General features: G+C 39.7%; 1 protein-coding gene across 1 annotated transcript in view; it reads left to right on the top strand.

Annotated features, from left to right (window-relative positions):
* LOC110450409 (probable ATP-dependent RNA helicase DDX46) overlaps positions 1-23,604 on the top strand; it is a 31,865-nt gene that overhangs the window by 1,893 nt on the left and 6,368 nt on the right. Inside the window, exons 2-15 of the mRNA XM_021497896.1 lie at positions 3,341-3,631; positions 3,882-4,227; positions 4,488-4,556; positions 5,385-5,507; positions 7,318-7,383; positions 9,641-9,737; positions 10,121-10,241; positions 11,269-11,444; positions 12,309-12,509; positions 13,753-13,835; positions 16,427-16,819; positions 17,389-17,492; positions 21,298-21,460; positions 22,043-22,192. Coding sequence (XP_021353571.1) covers positions 3,341-3,631; positions 3,882-4,227; positions 4,488-4,556; positions 5,385-5,507; positions 7,318-7,383; positions 9,641-9,737; positions 10,121-10,241; positions 11,269-11,444; positions 12,309-12,509; positions 13,753-13,835; positions 16,427-16,819; positions 17,389-17,492; positions 21,298-21,460; positions 22,043-22,192 — 2,383 coding nt within the window. The remainder of the gene's footprint in view (positions 1-3,340; positions 3,632-3,881; positions 4,228-4,487; positions 4,557-5,384; positions 5,508-7,317; positions 7,384-9,640; positions 9,738-10,120; positions 10,242-11,268; positions 11,445-12,308; positions 12,510-13,752; positions 13,836-16,426; positions 16,820-17,388; positions 17,493-21,297; positions 21,461-22,042; positions 22,193-23,604) is intronic.

Here is a 23,604-nt window from a genome sequence, read left to right as displayed (position 1 = left end):
TCACGGGCCCGAAGGGCCCGTGAGAGAGCTCCGCCCTCTATCAAGGGTAAATCATAATTGAATGACCGTTGTTTGTTACTGGTCACAATCAAGGGTACAATTTACTCCAATAACAAAAGAGGTCGGCCTTTTTTCTATCGGATGTAACGCGGCGCCTGTCAAAGGTATCTCGCCGTGTAAACCTCTAACATTGTTGGAGTAAGGTACAATTGTACTAGCCTTGCCTGCAGTGGGTCACACAAGTAAGGTTATCCATCCTAAATTTCAACACCTAATAATTCAATACAAATCATCATTACAAATTATACGAAATAAAATCAAACTCAAAATTTGACTCAACACCAAGTTACTGGACAATATACTTAAATCACAGATAGCAGTCTAGCGAAACATACATTCTAAAACACATGCTATTTATACTTTACATTAAAAATGCTGTAGCATACCTGTGTGTTGCACAAGGCCGTGGCTACAACCTATACACTGCCTACTTAATTGTATGCGATATACTGTAATTTAAATAAAAGCTATCTAAATAAAGTTATCGAACCTTAACGTAATGACGTCTTTAACGTTTTAAAAGCTAAAAAAATACATTAATCATATATGATTTTTTTATTAAGAAATCCCTAGATATTACTCCAATAAAACACTACATATATACATTGGGTCACACACAGACAAAGGAAACACTTACATTACATCTCTCCGTCCTACAAGTCCTCAAAAGATACTGGCATGATTTATTAGCCCACAAAGAAACATGTGCCAACACTGAACACCCAGAAAGAACTATTGAAATCACATACACAACTTTACGTAACACTGACAGTGACTAATAAACAACTATGTGATATACCAACTTATAGACATACGTAACGAGCAAAACATCACAATATATGACATCACAGCATAGAATAAAACAAATGGACATGGTGTAGTTACATTACAGGCCAAGAGAGTGAGAAATATATACATGGACAGTCTGCGCGCTACGGACGGACTTGGTAAACAAACATACATAAATTCTATCCCTGCCACAGTTATATGAATATAATGAGCTTGTACATTAGTTATTAAGGTGGCTCCACACATCGTCATCAGCGTCCATTTTCGTGACGTACTTCCAGAAAAAGTACAGCTCGGACTCAATTATCTTGATCGAAATGTGCATGTACACCGTGTCGTCATTTCTGTATTGCGTATCGAGCATTCAATATCATAGTGCAAATTATAGTAACAACTGGGCGGTTTTCGTTTAAACAGTCAAACCGACCGGACCACTGTTGTTTGTTTAATAAATAAGGTTGCACCTAGTAATCTGATGCTGCTTTCAGGCGAGCTTTGAGAAGGCCTTGCAAGGCCTGCATACACATTTGCAGGTCAGCCAGGATTTATACCCGAAATTGTTACATTTATAAACAGTCAAACCGGTTGTTCCGCATAATCGAACAGGCCCCTGGTAAACAATAGTAGACGTGCGTGCCGATGATATGTCAACACCCGATATCAAGATTTTACCGGGAAATGTTTAACCACACGTACTTCAGGAATAAAGCTTTCCAATTTATAGACATAAACAGACTCACAGGAAGACAGTGACATGAGACCAGACGACCTCAAGAAGGTCATATAGGAAACACATGGAATGCGTCGATTAAATCGTTTTTACAAATGTAGTTTACTTACTCAGTGAAAATAATGTTTTGTAAAATATCAAGATCCCTATGAAATGCATGTGTGAGAATTATAAATATACCGTGAGTTAGCGGACTGTGGAATGATGTCCAAAGTGTACATGACTGAGAGTAATTTGGTTCTAATAAAGAACAATAAATTGATAATTTTGATATCATATTTTTGATTTATTTCCATCATTTTTGTTATATGTAAACAGAGTCAACTGTCATTGTGTAAATTTCATCCCTCTGCAAAATGTTCCGATTTTTTTCAAGGAAGATAACTCTCACCCGGATCAAAGTGATTGTAAAATGTAAAATAAATTAATTATAAATCCATTGTGTATATTTTGTTCAATTTCCCACTCTATATGTATAGATCTTTGTGTCCTGTTTGCTTATAGCTTGTAGATATAATCACTTTCATCCGTACAAACTCAATAAAAAACACTTTGTGTAACATGTGTTAGATATTTTGCGATTAATAAAAGTATTTGTAGGGTAAATTAGAAATGCTTCTTTTCATTTTTTTTATTGTTGTTATTGTCCCGAACAATGCCACACACACACACACAAAAAACGGAAAATATTAAAATTGACGAAAATTCTATTTTTATGTATTTTTTCCAAAAAAGTCCCCAAACTAACGGAATGTTTAGACTTTCATAAAATCAACTCTACATAGTTGCATAACCATTATATGAAAGTTTCAACGAATTTTGCTGGTTAATTGCGAAAGTGTGGAGCCACCTTAAAATGTTACATAGCCATGCTAATAGCCATGTAAGCATAGTCAATAATGTGGCGTTAAGGCTGATGTCTTCATAAAAATAACTTATAACATGTCAATCTCTTCTGCAATCCAACTGAATGCTGGGAGATGATATGTACTATCTCTACATCTGAAGCTAAAATTTGTAGTTTTTGATATATATTTTTTTTTTAAGTGATGACAACATTTTTTAAATAAACAATTCCATAGTTAATCAAAATTGTCCCATTGCAGTCCTTGTTCCCAAACATTTGTTCAGATGGCGGGTATAATAATGTGATATTCCTCCTCTGCTGTCTGACAGTTGTATAGAAAGCCCCAGTTACTGTGACAATAGTTAGCATATTTTGAAAAATCATTTTGTTCAGTGAACCATAGGATGTCCAGGGATACTTAACATCAGATATGCTTGACTAATTTTAATGCCTTCATGAGTAAGGATAATTGCACAGTAGGTTTCACCATATGACACACAGAGGGTTTCTGTCAACTGCCCTGTGGGAGTGTAAGACCTTCTAAAATGATAGACCCACCAAATGTTAGAGGCTTGTTTATCCTTGATTTTAAATCCTGGACCAACTTATATCAACATATACCAATAATATGTATGTCTGGCAATAACACTGACACTTGACTGTTTGTTACAACTCAATTGAATAATTGTTATAGGGAATTTTTCATGAATTTCCACTGTACATTCTCAATTCAAGATATTTTATTGTTTCAAAAAGGATAAGACAACAGACTTTTAAATTGTACGAAACCAAATTCCATAAAAGATAGTTAATTATTTTGTATATTTCATTTGCTTTTATTCCATGAAATAATCATAACCTAATTGTGTTGATCCCAAACTGACACCTAAAATAATATTTTTCTACTTGCGCAGATCATACAGGAAAAGGTCTAGATCAAGAAGTGGATCAAGAGAAAGGAAACGTTACAGAAGTAGGTCCAAAAGCACTGATCGATCACGAAGATCAAGGTCAAGAGACAGATTAAGACGATCAAGATCCAGGGAAAGAGATAGGGACAGGTCTAAGAGATCCAGGTCACGGGATAGGCGAAGGTCAAGATCAAGGGACAGAAGACGGTCAAGGAGTCGAGAGAGAGATAGGAGAAGGAGGTCAAGGTCACGGGATAGGGACAGAGATCGTAGATCACGATCAAGAGAACGGAAGTGAGTGTCATTTTGTTAAGTTTTTCAACAAGAAGCTTTCTTTATTAAGGTCAAATCAAAAACAAACTATAAGGTTCATTAATAGTGGTATCTGGCATGTACATTTGATCAAATTGACCATTAATTTGTGAACTCATATTGACAGGCATAATCTGTGTTGTGCAGTGATGTTAGTTATAGCATTAGAACTTAACCATATCTTGTTTTATGATTGCAGTATATATATATAATTTTTTCTGTTGTTGAAAAGGAGAGACAAGAGGTCACGTTCTAAAACACCTGATAAATCCAAAACAAAGGGGGAGACATCACCAGAAAGAAAATTGCAGTTTAGAGAGGGAGAATTAAGCGTGAGAGATGAACCACTTGACAAGGAGGAGGAACAGAAAAGACTGGAGATGGAAATGCAAAAACGAAGAGAAAGAATAGAGCATTGGAGAGCAGAAAGGAAAAAGACCAAAGAGCTTGCCCCTATTAATATTGCCCCTCCCACAAAGATTTGGAGTTTAGAAGATGACGAAGACGATGATGACATAGTTGATAATGGGTCAAAGGATGACGATGATGAACTGGACTCTTTGGATGCCTATATGCAGGTGAGTGATTTGATTTATTATTTGTCTCTGATAGCAATGTCATTACTTCTCTTTCATTACTTAGCAACGCAATGTAAAGCATTGTTACATGTCATCATAATCAAAAGACTGGTGTGTTACATAAAGGTTCTCTAACAAGTGATGGTTGGTTATCTCGAGTTATCTAACTTTAAATTTCATAAAGACACAAGGTTTACCGAGTGCCTTTAACAATTTAAAAATTGACTGATTAACTGAAACTATCATCTTTTTGTTTGCAGAATATTGAGGACAAACCAAACCGAGATAAGGAACAGAAATCTGGCATCAAAACAGAAAACGGTACAAATGTAAGTACATTCAGTCTGTTGGTCTCTCAGTGCTATATGTCATTCTAACTAAAGACCATATACAGGTATAAGTACATTCAGTCTGTTGGTCTCTCAGTGCTATATGTCATTCTAACTAAAGACCATATACAGGTATTAGTACATTCAGTCTGTTGGTCTCTCAGTGCTATATGTCATTCTAACTAAAGACCATGTACAGGTATTAGTACATTCAGTCTGTTGGCATCTCAGTGCTATATGTCATTCTAACTAAAGACCATGTACAGGTATTAGTACATTCAGTCTGTTGGCATCTCAGTGCTATATGTCATTCTAACTAAAGACCATGTACAGGTATTAGTACATTCAGTCTGTTGGCATCTCAGTGCTATATGTCATTCTAACTAAAGACCATGTACAGGTATTAGTACATTCAGTCTGTTGGCATCTCAGTGCTATATGTCATTCTAACTAAAGACCATGTACAGGTATTAGTACATTCAGTCTGTTGGCATCTCAGTGCTATATGTCATTCTAACTAAAGACCATGTACAGGTATTAGTACATTCAGTCTGTTGGTCTATCAGTCCTATATGTCATTCTAACTAAAGACCATATACAGGTATTAGTACATTCAGTCTGTTGGTCTCTCAGTGCTACATGTATATGTCATTCTAACTAAAGACCATATACAGGTATTAGTACATTCAGTCTGTTGGTCTCTCAGTGCTATATGGAGACCAGTTTCTTTATGACATACAACTGCAGGTAATGTCTGATTTTGATAAGACTAACATTTACATGACAAAATCAAATATAAACAATTATTTCAATTGTCCTTGTTTTCAGGCCGAGACCAGTTCTACTGCGGCAGTGGGTAAGGTGACCATGATTACAGGCGTGGTGAAAACAAAAACTGACACATCGCTACAAAAAGGAGAACTTATGTTAAACAATGTGGATGCAATGGAGGTAGGCTTTACTATCACCTTCACAATTAATTATCCCAAACTTTATTGTCTTTGTGATTCCTAAACAGAAGTCAAACTCTAGGCTTAAACTCTATATCCCCACTTGGAATGAGGCCTGAAGTCCGAATTACAGGTATTTGCCCTGTGCTTTCGTGCAGACTTAGATTTGGCTTTTAGGTACATCATGGGGAGATGCTGTACTGTGTACCAAAAGGAGAACGCAACAATCTCCATTTTACTTTAACCTGAAATTTAAATACTGAAATATCCTGTTAATGTACATATTCTACAACTAGTACCAGGCAGAAGTGTTAAGTATGGTCTACAGATATACAAAACAGTTAAGTATAGTCTACAGATATACAAAACAGTTAAATATAGTCTACAGATATACAAAACAGTTAAGGATGGTCTACAGATATACAAAACAGTTAAATATGATCTACAGATAGACAAAACAGTTAAGTATGGTCTACATATATACACAACAGTTAAGTATGGTCTACAGATATACAAAGCAGTTAAGTATGGTCTACAGATATACAAAGCAGTTAAATATGATCTACAGATATACAAAACAGTTAAGTATGGTCTACAGATATACAAAACAGTTAAGTATGGTTTGCAGATATACAAAACAGTTAAGTATGGTCTACATATATACAAAACAGTTAAGTATGGTCTACAGATATACAAAACAGTTAAATATGATCTACAGATATACAAAACAGTTAAGTATGGTCTACAGATATACAAAACAGATACAGCCCCACATGTTAAGTATGGTCTACAGATATACAAAACAGTTCAATATGGTCTACAGATATACAAAACAGTTAAGTATGGTTTGTCCAAAGTTTGTCCAAATGAATGACCTTGACCCACTTTCAAGGTCACAGGGATGAAATGTCTTAAAATCTTCAAACGACTTCTCAATAACCAAAAGGCACAGGGTACTGATATTGGGCCTGTAGCATGCTGAGATGAAGGGATACCAAGTTTGTTCAAATGAATGACCTTGATCAATTTTCAAGGTCAAAGGGGTCAAATGTTTAAACTCTTCTAACAAATTCTTCTCAATAAGCAAAAGGCCCAGGGTACTGATATTGGGCCTGTAGCATGCTGGGATGAAGGGCTACCAAGTTTGTTCAAATGAATGACATTGACTTATATTCAAGGTCACAGGGGTCAAATATGTTTTAAACCTTTAAACAACTTCTTCTCAATAAGCAAGAGGCCTAGGATAATGCCAGTAACATGCTTGGATGAAGGACTAGCAAGTTTGTTCAAATGAATGACCTTCACATATATTCAAGGTCACAGGGGTCAAATATGGTAAATACCATTAAACGACTTCTTAATAAGCAAAAGGCCTAGGGTGATGATATTTGGCCATTAGCATGCTGGGATGAAGGACTACCAAGTGAATGACCTTCACCCATATTCAAGGTCCGTTGGCAATATATGTTTAAATGTTTAAATGATTTATCTGTATAACCAAAAGGTCCAGGGTAATGATATTTTGCCAGAAGCATGCTGGGTTGGAAGACTATAAATTCTGTTTAACCTAATGTCCTTGTTTGACATTCAAGGTCACAGGCGTTGTACGTTTAAATCTTTTAATAGGTTCTTATGAATCAAACACTGATATTCTGCCTGTAGCTGTATTTTAGTCCACTTTTAAGAATATAAGTGTGAGATTAATACCAGGTGAGCGATGCAGGCCCATTGGGCCTCTTGTTAAGAGGAAAACTCCTTGAAGATGTCTCACAACTTGTCACACTGTTACATATGTCTTTATGTCATTTCAGTATTCATCAGAAGAGGAGGAAGAGGATTTAGACTCGACTATGGCAAAAATTAAAAACACTAAAAAGGTAATTTTACTGATTATGTAGAATCTAGAGCAGTTGAATGTGTTGTATATTTTATAATTTGATAGACCAGACACAGGAACTAGACCAGGCACAGGAATTTGATAGCCCAGGCACAGGAATGAGACCAGGCCCAGGAATTTGATAGACAAGGCACAGGAACTAGGCCAGGCACAGGAATGAGACCAGGCCCAGGAATTTGATAGACCAGGCACAGGATCTAGACCAGTCACAGGAACTAGACCAGGCACAGGAATTAGACCAGGCACAGGAACTAGACCAGACACAGGAATTAGACCAGGCACAGGAACTAGACCAGGCACAGGAACTAGACCAGGCACAGGAATGAGACCAGGCACAGGAACTAGACCAGGCACAGGAATTAGACCAGGCACAGGAATTAGACCAGGCACAAGAATTTGACCAGGCACAGGAACTAGACCAGACACAGGAACTAGACCAGACACAGGAACTAGACCAGGCACAGGAACTAGACCAGGCACAGGAATTAGACCAGGCACAGGAACTAGACCAGGCACAGGAATTAGACCAGGCACAGGAACTAGACCAGGCACAGGAATTAGACCAGGCACAGGAACTAGACCAGGCACAGGAATTAGACCAGGCACAGGAACTAGACCAGGCACAGGAATTAGACCAGGCACAGGAACTAGACCAGGCACAGGAATTAGACCAGGCACAGGAACTAGACCAGGCACAGGAATTAGACCAGGCACAGGAACTAGACCAGGCACAGGAATTAGACCAGGCACAGGAACTAGACCAGGCACAGGAATTAGACCAGGCACAGGAACTAGACCAGGCACAGGAATTAGACCAGGCACAGGAACTAGACCAGGCACAGGAATTAGACCAGGCACAGGAACTAGACCAGGCACAGGAATTAGACCAGGCACAGGAACTAGACCAGGCACAGGAATTAGACCAGGCACAGGAACTAGACCAGACACAGGAATTAGACCAGGCACAGGAACTAGACCAGGCACAGGAATTAGACCAGGCACAGGAACTAGACCAGGCACAGGAATGAGACCAGGCACAGGAACTAGACCAGGCACAGGAATTAGACCAGGCACAGGAACTAGACCAGGCACAGGAATTAGACCAGGCACAGGAATTAGACCAGGCACAAGAATTTGACCAGGCACAGGAACTAGACCAGACACAGGAACTAGACCAGGCACAGGAACTAGACCAGGCACAGGAATTTGACCAGGCCAGTCACAGGAATTTGACCAGACACAGGAATTTGATAGACCAGACACAGGAACTAGACCAGGCACATGAATTTGATAAACCAGTCACAGGAATTTGACCAGGCACAGGAATTTGATAGACCAGGCACAGGAATTTGACCAGGCCAGTCACAGGAATTTGATAGACCAGACACAGGAACTAGACCAGGCACAGGAACTAGACCAGGCACAGGAATTTGACCAGGCCAGTCACAGGAATTTGATAGACCAGACACAGGAACTAGACCAGGAACAGGAATTTGATAGACCAGTCACAGGAATTTGATAGACCAGGCACAGGAATTTGATAGACCAGTCACAGGAATTTGATAGACCAGTCACAGGAGTTTGATAGACCAGGCACAGGAATTTGATAGACCAGGCACAGGAATTTGATAGACCAGACGAGGCACAGGAATTTGATAGACCAGGCACAGGAATTTGATAGACCAGGCACAGACCAGGCACAGGAATTTGATAGACCAGTCACAGGAATTTGATAGACCAGGCAACCAGTCACAGGAATTTGATAGACCAGGCACAGGAATTTGATAGACCAGTCACAGGAATTTGGACACTTTTTGCTGAAAATATAGATTTTTATTGGGTATTTAGTGTTGCTTCCTCGACACTGAAAGTAAGAACATGTTGATCAGGAGTTAAAAATTACCACAAATGCAAATGAATGCTCGAGCAAAATGCATGTTCGAAAATTAATTCTTGGTTCATGTATACTGTTATCTGGAAAAGTTTTCCTGATGAAGTATTAAATTATATCTGCTAAAATTAATTTCACCATTCAAGGTAAAAATGCCACTTATAGTAAGCTGTGCACTGCTATGATAAATTTGTTGGTAATACAGAAAGTGAAAACCTAAAAAAAGTATAAACCAAATTCAGATCGCGGCATTCATTTCCAGAAACAGAGTATGAATTTATGAAATACATTGACCACTACTCAAAATCCTCCTCACATACAATGCTAGTTGTTTGTTGTATTGTAGGAACTGTTGGTCGTGGACCATACAAGGATTTACTATGCTCCATTCCGCAAGGATTTCTACGTCGAAGTTCCAGAAATACGAAAGCTGACAGCAGAAGGTAGACAAAGCTTTTGTCATGGATGTTAACGTAAAGCTTCTTAGCAACAAATTTAGAAATAAACTATTTAGCTATTCACCTGGCCTAAAGGGCTGGTTGAACTTATGCTATAGCTCAGTGTCTGTCTCTCTGTCTTTCCCTCCGTAAATAACTGCTTGTTTATATTTTTGGTATTGCCCTGGCATGTAAATGATTGAGGCCCAGTATGGTGCGAGTCTTTTTCAGCCATTTCTCAAGTTCTTTGTTCAACTTTTACTTTCAAGCAATCGTAGTGAAACTCACCCTCTCATGCTCCTGATCAAGAGTTGTTAGTTTCCTGGTCAATTCAATTCCATAATAAAATGGAGAGATTGTGTACTAAAATTGTATGTGTTTGGTTACAGAGGTTGATGCCTACCGACTTGAACTAGAGGACATTAAAGTACGTGGTAAAAACTGTCCCAAACCAATTAAGTCCTGGGCACAATGTGGCTGCAGCAAAAAAGTCATGGAAGCTTTCAAGAGGTCAGTTATTAGCTCACCGGGTCCGAAGGACCAAGGTGAGCTTATGCCATACCGTGGCGTCCGTCATCCGTCCGTCCGTCTTCTGTCCGTCCGTCGTCCGTCCATCAACAATTTCTTTAAACGACTTCTTTATCTTAACCACTGATTGGAATTTAACTAAATTTGACTAGAAGCATCCCTAGGTGGTTGGGATTCAAAATTGTACAAATGGTGGGGCTGACCCTCAAGGGGGCTGAGGGGCGGGGCCGAAAGGGGGCAATTTGGCTATATTGCTTTAAGCAACTTCTTTGGAACTAAGAGATGGATATCAACCATATTTGACTGGAAGCATCCCTAGGTGGTGGGGATTCAAAATTGGACGATTTTTGGGGCTGACCCCCCGGGCTAAGAGGTGGGGCCAAAATAAGTTTAGCACTTGGAAATGGTTGAGATCCCCACCGTATAACCATATATACAATTGCTAAGTATAAAGAGAAGAATGCACAGTTGCTTCCAGGATGGCCCTAGGGTCTGGCCCCACCCTTGGAGATATAGTCCCTTGGTCATAACTTTGAAACGGTTGAGATCCCCACCCCTGAATTATATATACAATTGTTGGACGTAAAGAGACGAATGCAGTCATGATATTAGAATTGATCCTGGATTGGCCTTGGGGTCTGGCATATTCCCTTGGATCTCATTTGGAGAATATTTTGCCATGATTGCTTAGATATTCAGGTGAGCGATACAGGCCCTCTGGGCCTCTTGTATTACATTTCATAATGTTTGTCAGCTCTTAAAATATCAACTGAAAACAGGTTTCAGATGATGGACTGTATGATATTGTAAATCATAGAATTGTTCAAAACGTTAGTACTGAACTGCCCTATATGTTAACATTTAACTGTTAGAATTGTAACATTCCAGTTGGTTGTCTATCTTAATATTTTTGACAGTAATTTAAAGCTAAATAGTCTCTTTTTGAATATCCAGTGAAAGATAGATGATTTTTGTGAAGCTGTTTAACTCTTAACTGAACATGTTGCAGACATGATTATGACAAACCCACACCAATCCAAGCACAAGCCATTCCTGCCATCATGAGTGGAAAGGACCTGATCGGTATTGCCAAGACAGGCAGTGGTAAAACCATAGCCTTCCTTATCCCAATGTTCCGTCACATCAAGGACCAACCAGAACTGGATGAGGATGATGGACCTATAGGTGCGTCAAGTCACATGACATACAAGTCTTAAACATGTCCACAATAATGTATGGGGAAGGTTGTGTTTATAAAATCTCATTTCATTACACATACTTGCCTACTTTTTGAAATTTCCATGGGGGAGATTACCCTTGCTTAGAATTAAAAACATAAAAGGTGTGAATATATGACACCAGGAAAAAATAGCACTTTTAAATTGCATCTAATAAGCTCTTTTACCAGATGAAGTCATCAGATCTTAGAAAATAAGAATAGTTAAGAAAAGTCATTAGTTGTAAATGCTAAATTTTAAGGCAAAATATCAGGAGTCTCCCTCCAAAATATCAATAGTCTCCCTCCAAAATTGGGAGGGTTGGCAAATATGATTACAGGATATTTCATTGTACAGATCTTATAGGAATTGGGCGACAGGCATAGCCTATGGAAGCTCTCTCCTTAGAATTATAAACAGTGCACACACATATGTAAGTAATGATCGATACCTACAAAACTTTAATATTAATCTGCCATTAACTTTAATATCCACCAAAGATCCCAATAATCAATACAAGTGTTGTACTTAACATCAGATAACTTTTATGTGATGCTGAATTTTTAAATATTATTAAATCAACAATAGATAAAGTCAAGCTGCAGTACTCGATACCTGTTTATAACATAGATAATATCAATAATATACCTTTAAAACACTGCACTGTGCTATTGAACTCTGATTGCTCTGTGTGCAGGATAATGTTTGGCCATGTGACATTTTTGAAACTCATTAGTCTTTTGTCAGTATAGTTAGTGACAAAGCTGGATGATATAATTTAGTGAGAATTGTGTTGCACTTTCATAAAAAATGTTTTTTTGCTAATTTATAGCTGTTGTGATGACCCCTACCAGAGAACTTGCCATGCAGATTACAACAGAGTGTAAGAAGTTTGCCAAACCACTGGGCCTTCGTGCTGTTTGTGTGTACGGGGGAACTGGTATCTCGGAACAGATTGCAGAACTCAAGCGTGGCTGTGAGATCATCGTCTGTACTCCCGGACGTATGATAGACATGTTGTCGGCCAATAATGGTGAGTTCCTGAATCTTCGTTAGTAAAGAAGAAAGGTTTATTACAGGTGTGATGTAGAAATATTTGCCATAAAAGAAGTAGGGTCTATTAATGGAAGATAGATCATTGTAACGTAGAGAAATTTTGTAATATTGTAGTAGAGTACAAAATCACAATGCTTTGGTCGCTGTAAAAAATTCCCTGAGATAATATTCCTCAAAATATTTAGACATGGTCAAAATTTCAAAATTAACAATGACAGAATATGAGATGTTTTAAGCATAACAGCGACACTGAACAAGGCAGTGTTATAGTCCAACCTCACCAGGACAACACTTTCTAAACATTCCATGCCAGACTTTAAAATCTGTTTATCTTGTGTTTTTTATATGGTATCTGGAGTAGACGGGTACCTCAATGTACTTCTGACTGGCTTCTAACAAATGCCAGCTGTGTTCCTAATGCTGATTGTGGTAATGGTCCCAGCATAGATTACTACCTATCTGATGAAGCAAAGAGAAAACTCCTGTGGAGATGGAGAGAATGTTGTAGGGCGAGATGGAGAGAATATTGTAGGGCGAGATGGAGAGAATGTTGTAGGGCGAGATGGAGAGAATGTTGTAGGGTGAGATGGAGAGAAAGATGTAGGGCGAGATGGAGAGAATGTTGTAGGGCGAGATGGAGAGAATGCTGTAGGGCGAGATGGAGAGAATGTTGTAGGGCGCTGAATACCACACATGCCGTGTAATCAATCTGTTTCTCTCTATCAGGCATTCTGGTCATTCATATTGTGACCCAGTTATATTTATGTTGACCTTGACCTTCACACTGAAATCATCGGTTGTCTTGGAGATAATAGATGCCAGAAGACTGTTGCCATGGTGATTATCTACAGCCACTACAAAATCAGGAAATGGTTACTAAATATGGTTAACCTTGGAATGGATAAACATTGTATTGAAAAAATCACTGTAACATGTATTTTATGATAAATAGCTTTTAATTGCTGCATAATTGAAAGACAAATTCTTACTCATTCTTGTACCAAATTCTACCTTGATAGTTGTACATCATGTATATTAAATTAGTTTTGAAAACGTATTTTTTTAGCAGTGGTAATGTAATGAATCATTTTAAAGGCAGAGAAAACAAAAGTTTAAATCATTCCAGCACTTAACAATGACGTCTGTTGACAGGAATTAGGATCTGAATCCTTTATTTATCGAATTCTTTATTTACCGGGTATCGATATATATTTTTTCAGGGCGAGTGACTAACCTTCGGCGGTGCACCTACATTGTGTTGGATGAAGCAGACCGAATGTTTGACATGGGTTTCGAACCTCAGGTAAAAAAAATAACAAATGTTTTTATTATCACTAATCAGTGTAATTGGGAGGAACTATAGGATTGCTCTGATGTCATCTCACTGTTCAGGTAGCAATGGAGCCTGCCCGGTATTCTGTTAATGTAGCAATGGAGCCTGTCAGGTATTCTGTTCAGGTAGTAATGGAGCCTGCCCAGTATTCTGTTCAGGTAGCAGTGGAGCCTGTCAGGTATTCTGTTCAGGTAGCAGTGGAGCCTGTCAGGTATTCTGTTCAGGTAGTAATGGAGCCTGCCCGGTATTCTGTTCAGGGAGCAGTGGAGCCTGCCCAGTATTCTGTTCAGGTAGGAATGGAGCCTGTCAGGTATTCTGTTCAGGTAGGAATGGAGCCTGTCAGGTATTCTGTTCAGGTAGGAATGGAGCCTGTCAGGTATTCTGTTCAGGTAGGAATGGAGCCTGTCAGGTATTCTGTTCAGGTAGCAATGGAGCCTGCCCGGTATTCTGTTCAGGAAGTAATGGAGCCTGTCAGGTATTCTGTTCAGGTAGTAATGGAGCCTGCCCGGTATTCTGTTCAGGTAGCAGTGGAGCCTGCCCAGTATTCTGTTCAGGTAGTAATGGAGCCTGTCAGGTATTCTGTTCAGGTAGCAATGGAGCCTGCCCGGTATTCTGTTCAGGTAGNCCCTAATTATCAAAACCAGCGTGGTCAGTCGCTCCAGAGACTCATTGACCGGCATCAGTTGTGCGCGTTGTCAATAGCTGATATATGTGTCGGTCCGTTGCACTCGTATGTTCATTCGGAGGATGGATCGTCGTCCCTTATAGACCACATTATCATCAACTCGTCAAAAGTTGATCTCGTCTGGGAATGCGCTGTACTAGATCGTGACTTCCTTGATGTTTCGAACCACAGGCCTTTGTTATGCGAGCTACACATTCCTCTTCCTGTTCCTAGGGAAACGTGTTGTAATACTCTGACGCGAGTCTCTTATAAGTGGATTACTTCTGGAGATTCTAAGAATGTTGATGTTTATCGCGATAGCCTGGATGAATGCATCAGTAACTCGTCGTTAGTGAACATGCAAGAGCTTTGTTCTGAGGACGATGTTGAGAATTANGTGGAGCCTGCCCGGTATTCTGTTAAGGTAGCAATGGAGCCTGTCAGGTATTCTGTTAATGTAGCAATGGAGCCCGTCAGGTATTCTGTTCAGGTAGCAGTGGAGCCTGCCCGGTATTCTGTTCAGGTAGCAATGGAGCCTGCCCAGTATTCTGTTAAGGTAGCAGTGCAGCCTGTCAGGTATTCTGTTCAGGTAGCAATGGAGTCTGTCAGGTATTCTGTTCAGGTAGCAGTGGAGCCTGTGGAAAATTGCAGCAAGTGGTGGTCAATTTTATAATCTTAAATGAAACCACAACTTGACTCAACATAATTCTTATGTTTTACTAAATTCAATTTTTTTTTTCTCTTTCTTTCTTAAAAATGGTAATTTTGTAAATAAATAAGCTTTATTAATTTTACAACAATTATGAAACAAGTTATTTCAACTTATGTAAATAACTCTTGTTGGCCCAGATCTTAGCATGCGGGAGGAAACCTGAGTACCCGGAGAAATCCCACGTGGTCGGGCAGGTGACCCTAAACCTTTTCACGTCCGATCGGGGAATCAAACCCCGGCCGCCTTGGTGAAAGGCAAGTGCGCTATCCACTGCACCACCCTAAATAATTTTGTGTTAAGCAAAAATAGAGTTCTAACAAATGGACACTGTCTGTTTTCTGAATGCTTGTGAAAAGCTTACAGCCCTGTCTGCCTAAGTAACATGGTATGGGTATTGGTAGTCCGAATTATTCTGACTTTTTATCGACTTTTTTCAGATCAATCCATGTGCGACATGTGTGTTAAAGTGACAATTTGTTTCTTAAATATCAGTTTGAAGTGTGCTCCGGCGCGGGGCGTATATTTCCCGCATATTATAGAGGGCCGGAGTTCTGACGTTAATCGACGACAGACCGATATGAAAAAGGTCGATAAAACGTCAGAATAATTTGGACTAGGGTATTGGGTGATCAGGAGGCACAGGGGATAGCGTACTTGCCTTTCACCAAGGTGGAATGGTATGGGGTGGGTTTTCTCCGAGTACTCCGGTTTCCTCCCACACTGAGACCCCCTGCACACTTACATCCAGGCCAACAAGAGTGTTTATTATAAGTTTCCACCCATCTAGGGCACTCTTTAGTTTTTCGTGTGATAATTGCTGTAGATCATTGTGCAGATATTTCAACCAAATTCCGTATGCACATTCGACTCATGCTAAGTTTGCCAAACGATGTGATTTGTGCATATTTACGGATAGTTAATGAGGTTAGTAAATTCTTATGGATTAAACAATTAATTTACACCGTAATACCTACATGTTCAATAAAAAGTCTTAACTAAGTTTTTTGTTTTCTTCAAGTTTCAAGCTATACATAATGTCTCAACAGCACGATACTCACATTTTTAAACCTATCCTCAATAATGTTTACCTACAATATGTCCTGCAAGCGGGAGATATAAATTCCACGAATTTGCTTGTTACCTACAATTATCAAATTCCTGACAAAACAATCAAAATTTATTCAGGTGATGAAAATAGTGGACAATATTCGACCTGACCGTCAGACGGTGATGTTCTCAGCCACTTTCCCGCGACAGATGGAGGCCCTAGCCAGGAAGATACTGAACAAACCCATCGAGGTGCAGGTGGGTGGCCGCAGTGTGGTGTGCAAGGACGTAGAACAGCATGTTATTGTCATTGATGAGGACAAGAAATTCCTGAAGCTGCTTGAGCTGCTGGGTATTTACCAGGAGAAGGGCAGTGTGCTGGTGTTTGTAGACAAGCAGGAACATGCGGACGACCTGATGAAGGATCTGATGAAGCACTCCTACCCCTGTCTCTCTCTACATGGTGCCATCGACCAGTATGACCGTGACAGCACAATCAGCGACTTCAAGAACGGCAACATTAGTCTACTGGTTAGTAGAGATCTTACACATTAATGTCAGTTCAGATTTAACATGATATTAGAGGTAGGCTTTTACACTCGCAGCTTCAGGCATATTTACACTTGGAACATATTTTCACTGAAGCTTACAAAAAATATAACAAGCAGAACTTACTTTACAGATATGTTTACATACAGACAAGTTTATATTCATTAAGTCTTGCCATGGACAAAGATATCTCTCATCCCTGTGTGTATATGACAGACCTGTCCAGGGTAAGAAAGGGGTGTAAGAATTTTCTATCTTACACCCCATTTCATGTACATGACGTCACAATAGGACAACAATGATGTGACAGGAAATTCCACCCTCAGTAAGTCTCGGGTTTAACCCAATTAGAATTTCCCTATCCTACACCACTGGGCATGAAAGAGCCTAATAATCATCAAAGATTGTGTACTGATACACTTTACAGAATGTGAACATAAATTCCCTCTTACTTAAGATGTTGGTAGGACATAATTATAGTAATAGATTTATCTATGTGTCTGTCTGTTGAATATTAGCCTTTAATATCTTGGCTTTGTTTCTTCGGACAGGTGGCGACTTCTGTGGCTGCCCGAGGTTTGGATGTACGACATCTGATACTGGTGGTTAATTATGACTGTACCAACCACTACGAGGACTATGTACACAGATGTGGGTAGGTACTCCGTAACTAGTACTGATCGACAGTACACAGATGTGTGTAGGTACGCCGTAACTAGTACTGATCATCAGTACACAGATGTGGGTAGGTACTACGTAACTAGTACTGATCGTCAGTGCACAGATGTGTGTAGGTACTCCGTAACTAATACTGATCGTCAGTACACAAATGTGGGTAGGTACTCCGTAACTAGTACTTATCGTCAGTACACAGATGTGGGTAGGGACTCCGTAACTAGTACTGATCGTAAGTACACAGATGTGTGTAGGTACGCCGTAACTAGTACTGATCATCAGTACACAGATGTGGGTAGGTCCTCCGTAACTAGTACTGATCGTCACACAGATGTGGGAAGGTAATCCGTAACTCGTACTGATCGTCAGTACACAGATCTGGGTAGAACAATACTCCACGTCGTCAGTAAAACTCAATTTGCAACAGTATCATCACGATATACAGCCGCAAATTTCAAAATGCAGTAGGGTTAGTACACAGATGTGTGTAGGTACTCCGTAGCTAGTACTGATCGGCATTACACAGATGTGGGTAAGTACTCCGTAACTAGTACTGACCGTCAGTACACAGATGTGGGTAGGTACTCCATAACTATTACTGATCGTCAGTACACAGATGTGGGGATACTGGTGGTTAATTATGACTGTACCAACCACTACGAGGACTATGTACGCAGATGTGGGTAGGTACTCCGTAACGAGTACTGATCGTCAGGACACAGATGTGTGTAGGTACTCCGTAACTAGTACTGATTGTCGGTACACAGATGTGGGTAGGTACTACGTAACTAGTACTGATCGTCAGTATACAGATGTGGGTAGGTCCTCCGTAACTAGTACTGATCGTCTGTACACAGATGTGTGTAGGTACTACGTAACTAGTACTGATCGTCAGTGCACAGATGTGTGTAGGTACTCCGTAACTAGTACTTATCGTCAGTACACAGATGTGGGTAAGTACTCCGTAACTAGTACTGATCATCAGTACACAGATGTGTGTAGGTCCTCCGTAACTAGTACTGATCGTCGGTACACAGATGTGGGTAGGTACTACGTAACTAGTACTGATCGTCAGTGCACAGATGTGTGTAGGTACTCCGTAGCTAGTACTGATCGTCAGAACACAGAAGCGGGTAAGTACTCCGTAACTCGTTCTGATCGTCAGTACACAGATGTGAGTAAGGACTCCGTAACTAGTACTGATCGTCTGTACACAGATGTGTGTAGGTACTACGTAACTAGTACTGATCGTCAGTACTCAGATGTGGGTAGGGACTCCGTAACTAGTACTGATCGTAAGTACACAGATGTGTGTAGGTACTACGTAACTAGTACTGATCGTCAGTATACAGATGTGGGTAGGTCCTCCGTAACTAGTACTGATCGTCTGTAAACAGATGTGTGTAGGTACTCCGTAGCTAGTACTGATCGTCAGTAAACAGATGTGGGTAGGTACTCCGTGACTAGTACTGATCGTCAGTACACAAATGTGGGTAGGTACTCCGTAACTATTACTGATCGTCAGTACACAGATGTGAGTAAGGACTCCGTAACTAGTACTGATCGTTAGTACACAGATGTGTGTAGGTACGCCGTAACTAGTACTGATCATCAGTACACAGATGTGGGTAGGTACTCAGTAACTAGTACTGATCGTCAGTAAACAGATGTGGGTAGGTACTCCGTGACTAGTACTGATCGTCAGTACACATATGTGTGTAGGTACTCCGTAACTAGTCCTGATCCTCAATACACAGATGTGGGAAGGTACTCCGTAGCTAGTACTGATCGGCATTACACAGATGTGGGTAAGTACTCCGTAACTAGTACTGACCGTCAGTACACAGATGTGGGTAGGCACTCCGTAACTAGTACTGATCGTCTGTACACAGATGTGTGTAGGTACTACGTAACTAGTACTGATCGTCAGTGCACAGATGTGTGTAGGTACTCCGTAGCTAGTACTGATCGTCAGTCCACAGATGTGGGTAGGTACTCCGTAACTAGTACTGATCGTCAGTACACAGATGTGGGTAGAACAATACTCCACGTCGCCAGTAAAACTCAATTTGCAACAGTATCATCACGATATACAGCCGCAAATTTCAAAATGCAGTAGGGTTATCCCCTAAGTGGTTGCCATGGTTGGAATTTTACTTGTTACGCCCTCATTAATTTGAGCAAATTGATCAGTACCGTGGTTATCAGTGCATAGCTTGCTAAAAGTAGTATTAGGAGTAGTAGGAGGCACGGTAGTCTAGTGGTAGGACGCGCGGCTTGTGACCGAAGGGTTGCGGGTTCGAGTCACGGCACGGCACTGTGTTGTATCTTTGAGCAAGATACTTTACTCCGCTTGTTCCAGTCTACGAAGCTGTAAATGAGTACGTGGTTGGGCAGTGTTAGAATTGTTGAATGCTAGCTGTTAACGCCAAAATGGCAGCTCCGGCTGTATGCTCCCCAGGGAGTTGAGAAAGGTATTGGCTGGTTGCAAAGGCCCTATAACCACGGATAATAATTTGTAAACCGCTTTGAGACGTCCTAGGAACTAGGTTGTGATAAAGCTGAAAATAACACTGGACAAGTATTGTTTTTCTGGTGACAGGTGAATATTTAACTGAGCAAGTATTTCCCAGTAGTGATTTAACAATTATCACAATAATGAGTTTACTGGTGACAGGGGGATATTTCACTAAGCAAGTATTTCACAGTTGTGATTTAACCATTATCACAATAATGAGTTTACCGGTGACAGGGGAATATTTCAATAAGCAAGTCTTTCACATTAGTGATTTAATCATTATCACAATAATAAGTTTGCTGGTGACAGGGAATATTTCACTAAGCAAGTATTTCCCAGTAGTAATTTAACCATTATCACAATAATGAGTTTACTGGTGACAGGGGAATATTTCAATAAGCAAGTATTTCACATTAGTGATTTAACCATTATCACAATTATGAGTTTACTGGTGACAGGGGAATATTTCACTGAGCAAGTATTTCACAGTAGTGATTTAACCATTATCACAATAATGAGTTTACTGGCGACAGGGGAATATTTCAATAAGCAAGTATTTCACATTAGTGATTTAACCATTATCCCAGTAATGAGTGGGGAATATTTCACTAAGCAAGTATTTCCCAGTAGTGATTTAACCATTATCACAATTATGAGTTTACTGGTGACAGGGGAATATTTCACTAAGCAAGTATTTCACATTAGTGATTTAACCATTATCACAGTAATGAGTGGGGAATATTTCACTAAGCAAGTATTTCCCAGTAGTGATTTAACCATTATCACAATAATGAGTTTACTGGTGACAGGGGAATATTTCACTGAGCAAGTATTTCACATTAGTGATTTAACCATTATCCCAGTAATGAGTGGGGAATATTTCACTAAGCAAGTATTTCCCAGTAGTGATTTAACCATTATCACAATAATGAGTTTACTGGTGACAGGGGAATATTTCACTGAGCAAGTATTTCACATTAGTGATTTAACCATTATCGAAATAACAAGAACTGCTCTTTATCTACTAGTGGTTATACTTATAGCCAAGAGATAGAAATGAAACAAACTAAACCAGTCTTTAGAAAATTTGTCTGTTCTCAAGGTATTTCTATGCCATTAACCATTGAATAGTTGAAATTAAATCTACAAATTAATAAACATCCACATATATCACAATATACTGTTTATGTATCATAAAATCATAAATTTTGGTACAACATCATTAACGTTGTCCACCACTGATTAAAACATATATTGCTTTTTAAAGCCGGACAGGAAGGGCAGGCAACAAAGGTTTTGCTTACACCTTCATCACCCCAGAGCAGGAGCGATATTCTGGAGACATTCTGAAGGCCCTGGAGATGTCAGGAGGTAATGTCCCTGCTGACCTTGAACGTCTGTGGAATGAATACAAGGAAAGGGCCAAGGCTGTAAGTAGCTTAGATGGATTTTTTACCAAATGAATTTTGTATAAAAAGGCAGTCAATTTCAACTTTTCAAATGTATTTTCCAAATCTGTTTTTGAACATTATCAGTATCACAAAGGATTTAAACGATCAACCTAAAGTTTAATCCCTAAAAAAGAGGGCTATGTAGCAGCCACAAGATTTATCCTGTGTGCAGTACTGGTATTTATACTTCCCCATGACTAGGGGTTTATAGCAAAAGAATTATTCTGTACATTGAATTTTTCATATTTTTTTCCATATATTTACCAAATCTACATCTTTATGATGTATGATGTGGCATATAATGTAACTGATGTTAATTGATGATCAGTGTCAAGCTCAGAGAGGTTTCTGATGAGCTCCGTCCCCTTGTATGGCACCGCGAACCTGTTATATTACACAGTACTTCTAGTTTCTACATCTACACAGGTATTCATGTGACCGTACATTCTTGGTCAGTATTTATGTACAGTCAAGGAACAATACATGGAAACTTTCCAGAAAAACTATTTGAAATGAGAAAAAAATTCTCATAACCGTTCAATAAAAGATATTGTTTTACAGGAGGGCCGGACTGTGAAGAGCTCCAGTGGATTCAGGGGTAAAGGGTTCAAGTTTGATGAAACTGAATCTCATCTAGCAGATGAGAGAAAGAAAGCACAGAAGGCAGCCCTTGGTCTCCAGGACTCTGACGATGAGGATAGCAGTATGGATGTAAGTTTTTATGTCATAAGCCTTATTTGTCTGGCTATAGTTGTTAGCTCACCTGGTCCGAAGGACTAAGGTGAGATCATGCCATACAGTGGCGTCCGTCCTCTGTCCGTGCGTCAACAATTAAAATTAAAATTAAAATAAAAATTGTTCAAATAGTTGGGCTTACCCCTGCAGGAGCTGAGGGGCGGGGCCAAAAGGGGGGCAATTTGGCTATATTGCTTTAAGCGACTTCTTCTCTGGAACTTAGTGATAGATATCAACCATATTTAACTGGAAGCATCCCTAGGTGGTGGGGATTCAAAATTGTACAAATGGTTGGGTTGCTGAGGGGCAGGCCAAATAGGGGCAATTTGGTTATATTGCTACAAATGACTTCTTCTGTAGAACTATGCACTGGATATCACTCATATTTGATCAAAAGCATTCATAGGAGGCAGGGATTCAAAATTGTTCAAATGGTGGGGCTCACCCCCCAGGGGGCTGAAGGGTGGGGCAAAAAAAAGTTTATTAATTGGAAATGGTTGAGATCCCCACGGTATAACCATATATACAATTGCTGAGTATAAAGAGAAGAACGCACATTTGGTTCCAGGATGGCTCTAGGGTCTGGCCCCACCCTTGGAGACATAGTCCCTGGGTCATAACTTTAAAACGGTTGAGATCCCCACCCCAAAACTATGTATACAAATGCTGGGCATAAAGAGACGAATGCAGTCATGATATTATAATAGACCCTGGGGGCTTGCCGAACCCCTAGGGACCTAGTTTCTTAGTCACCGCTTGGAAACAGTTGAGATCCCCACCCTATAACCATATATACAACTGCTGAGTATAAAGAGATGAATGTACATATGCTTCCAGGATGGCCTTGGGGACTGCCCCACCCTTGGAGACTTAACTCCATGGTCATAACTTCTAAATGGTTAAGATCCCCACTCCAAATACTATCATTAGATGAACAAAATGAGTGTTTACTTTTTTGTATTGTTAAAAATAATTGTAATAAAAAATAAAATAAAAAAAAACAGTAATATACCGCGTGCATGTAGGTAATGGACGTCCCCATTCTTGTCCGGGTGCAAAGTAAAAGACTTTACAGGGACATGACGCAGACGGATACAGTGTTGGGGTGGCTGATACATGCATGCTCGGGGACAACTTACAAACTTAATATAACTATATAAAATATATATTTATATATAACACATGTATAAACATAGCTATTGAATGTAAGGTGTACGAATAGTGAAAGACCACCTGCGAGTGGACACTTTATTGTTCGGGGGGCTGATCCCAGGGCTCCTCAACTCTGGCAGCCTTCAACAACCACTGAATATTCGCATATGCATATGTCAAAGATCTATGAAAATGAGAATATCAAAATGCTGAGGAATTAAAATTTGTATAAAAAA

The sequence above is a fragment of the Mizuhopecten yessoensis genome, unplaced genomic scaffold (assembly GCF_002113885.1).
Source record: "Mizuhopecten yessoensis strain PY_sf001 unplaced genomic scaffold, ASM211388v2 scaffold5209, whole genome shotgun sequence".
NCBI classification, from domain to species: domain Eukaryota; kingdom Metazoa; phylum Mollusca; class Bivalvia; order Pectinida; family Pectinidae; genus Mizuhopecten; species Mizuhopecten yessoensis.
This window is presented reverse-complemented; position numbering and strand designations above follow the sequence as displayed.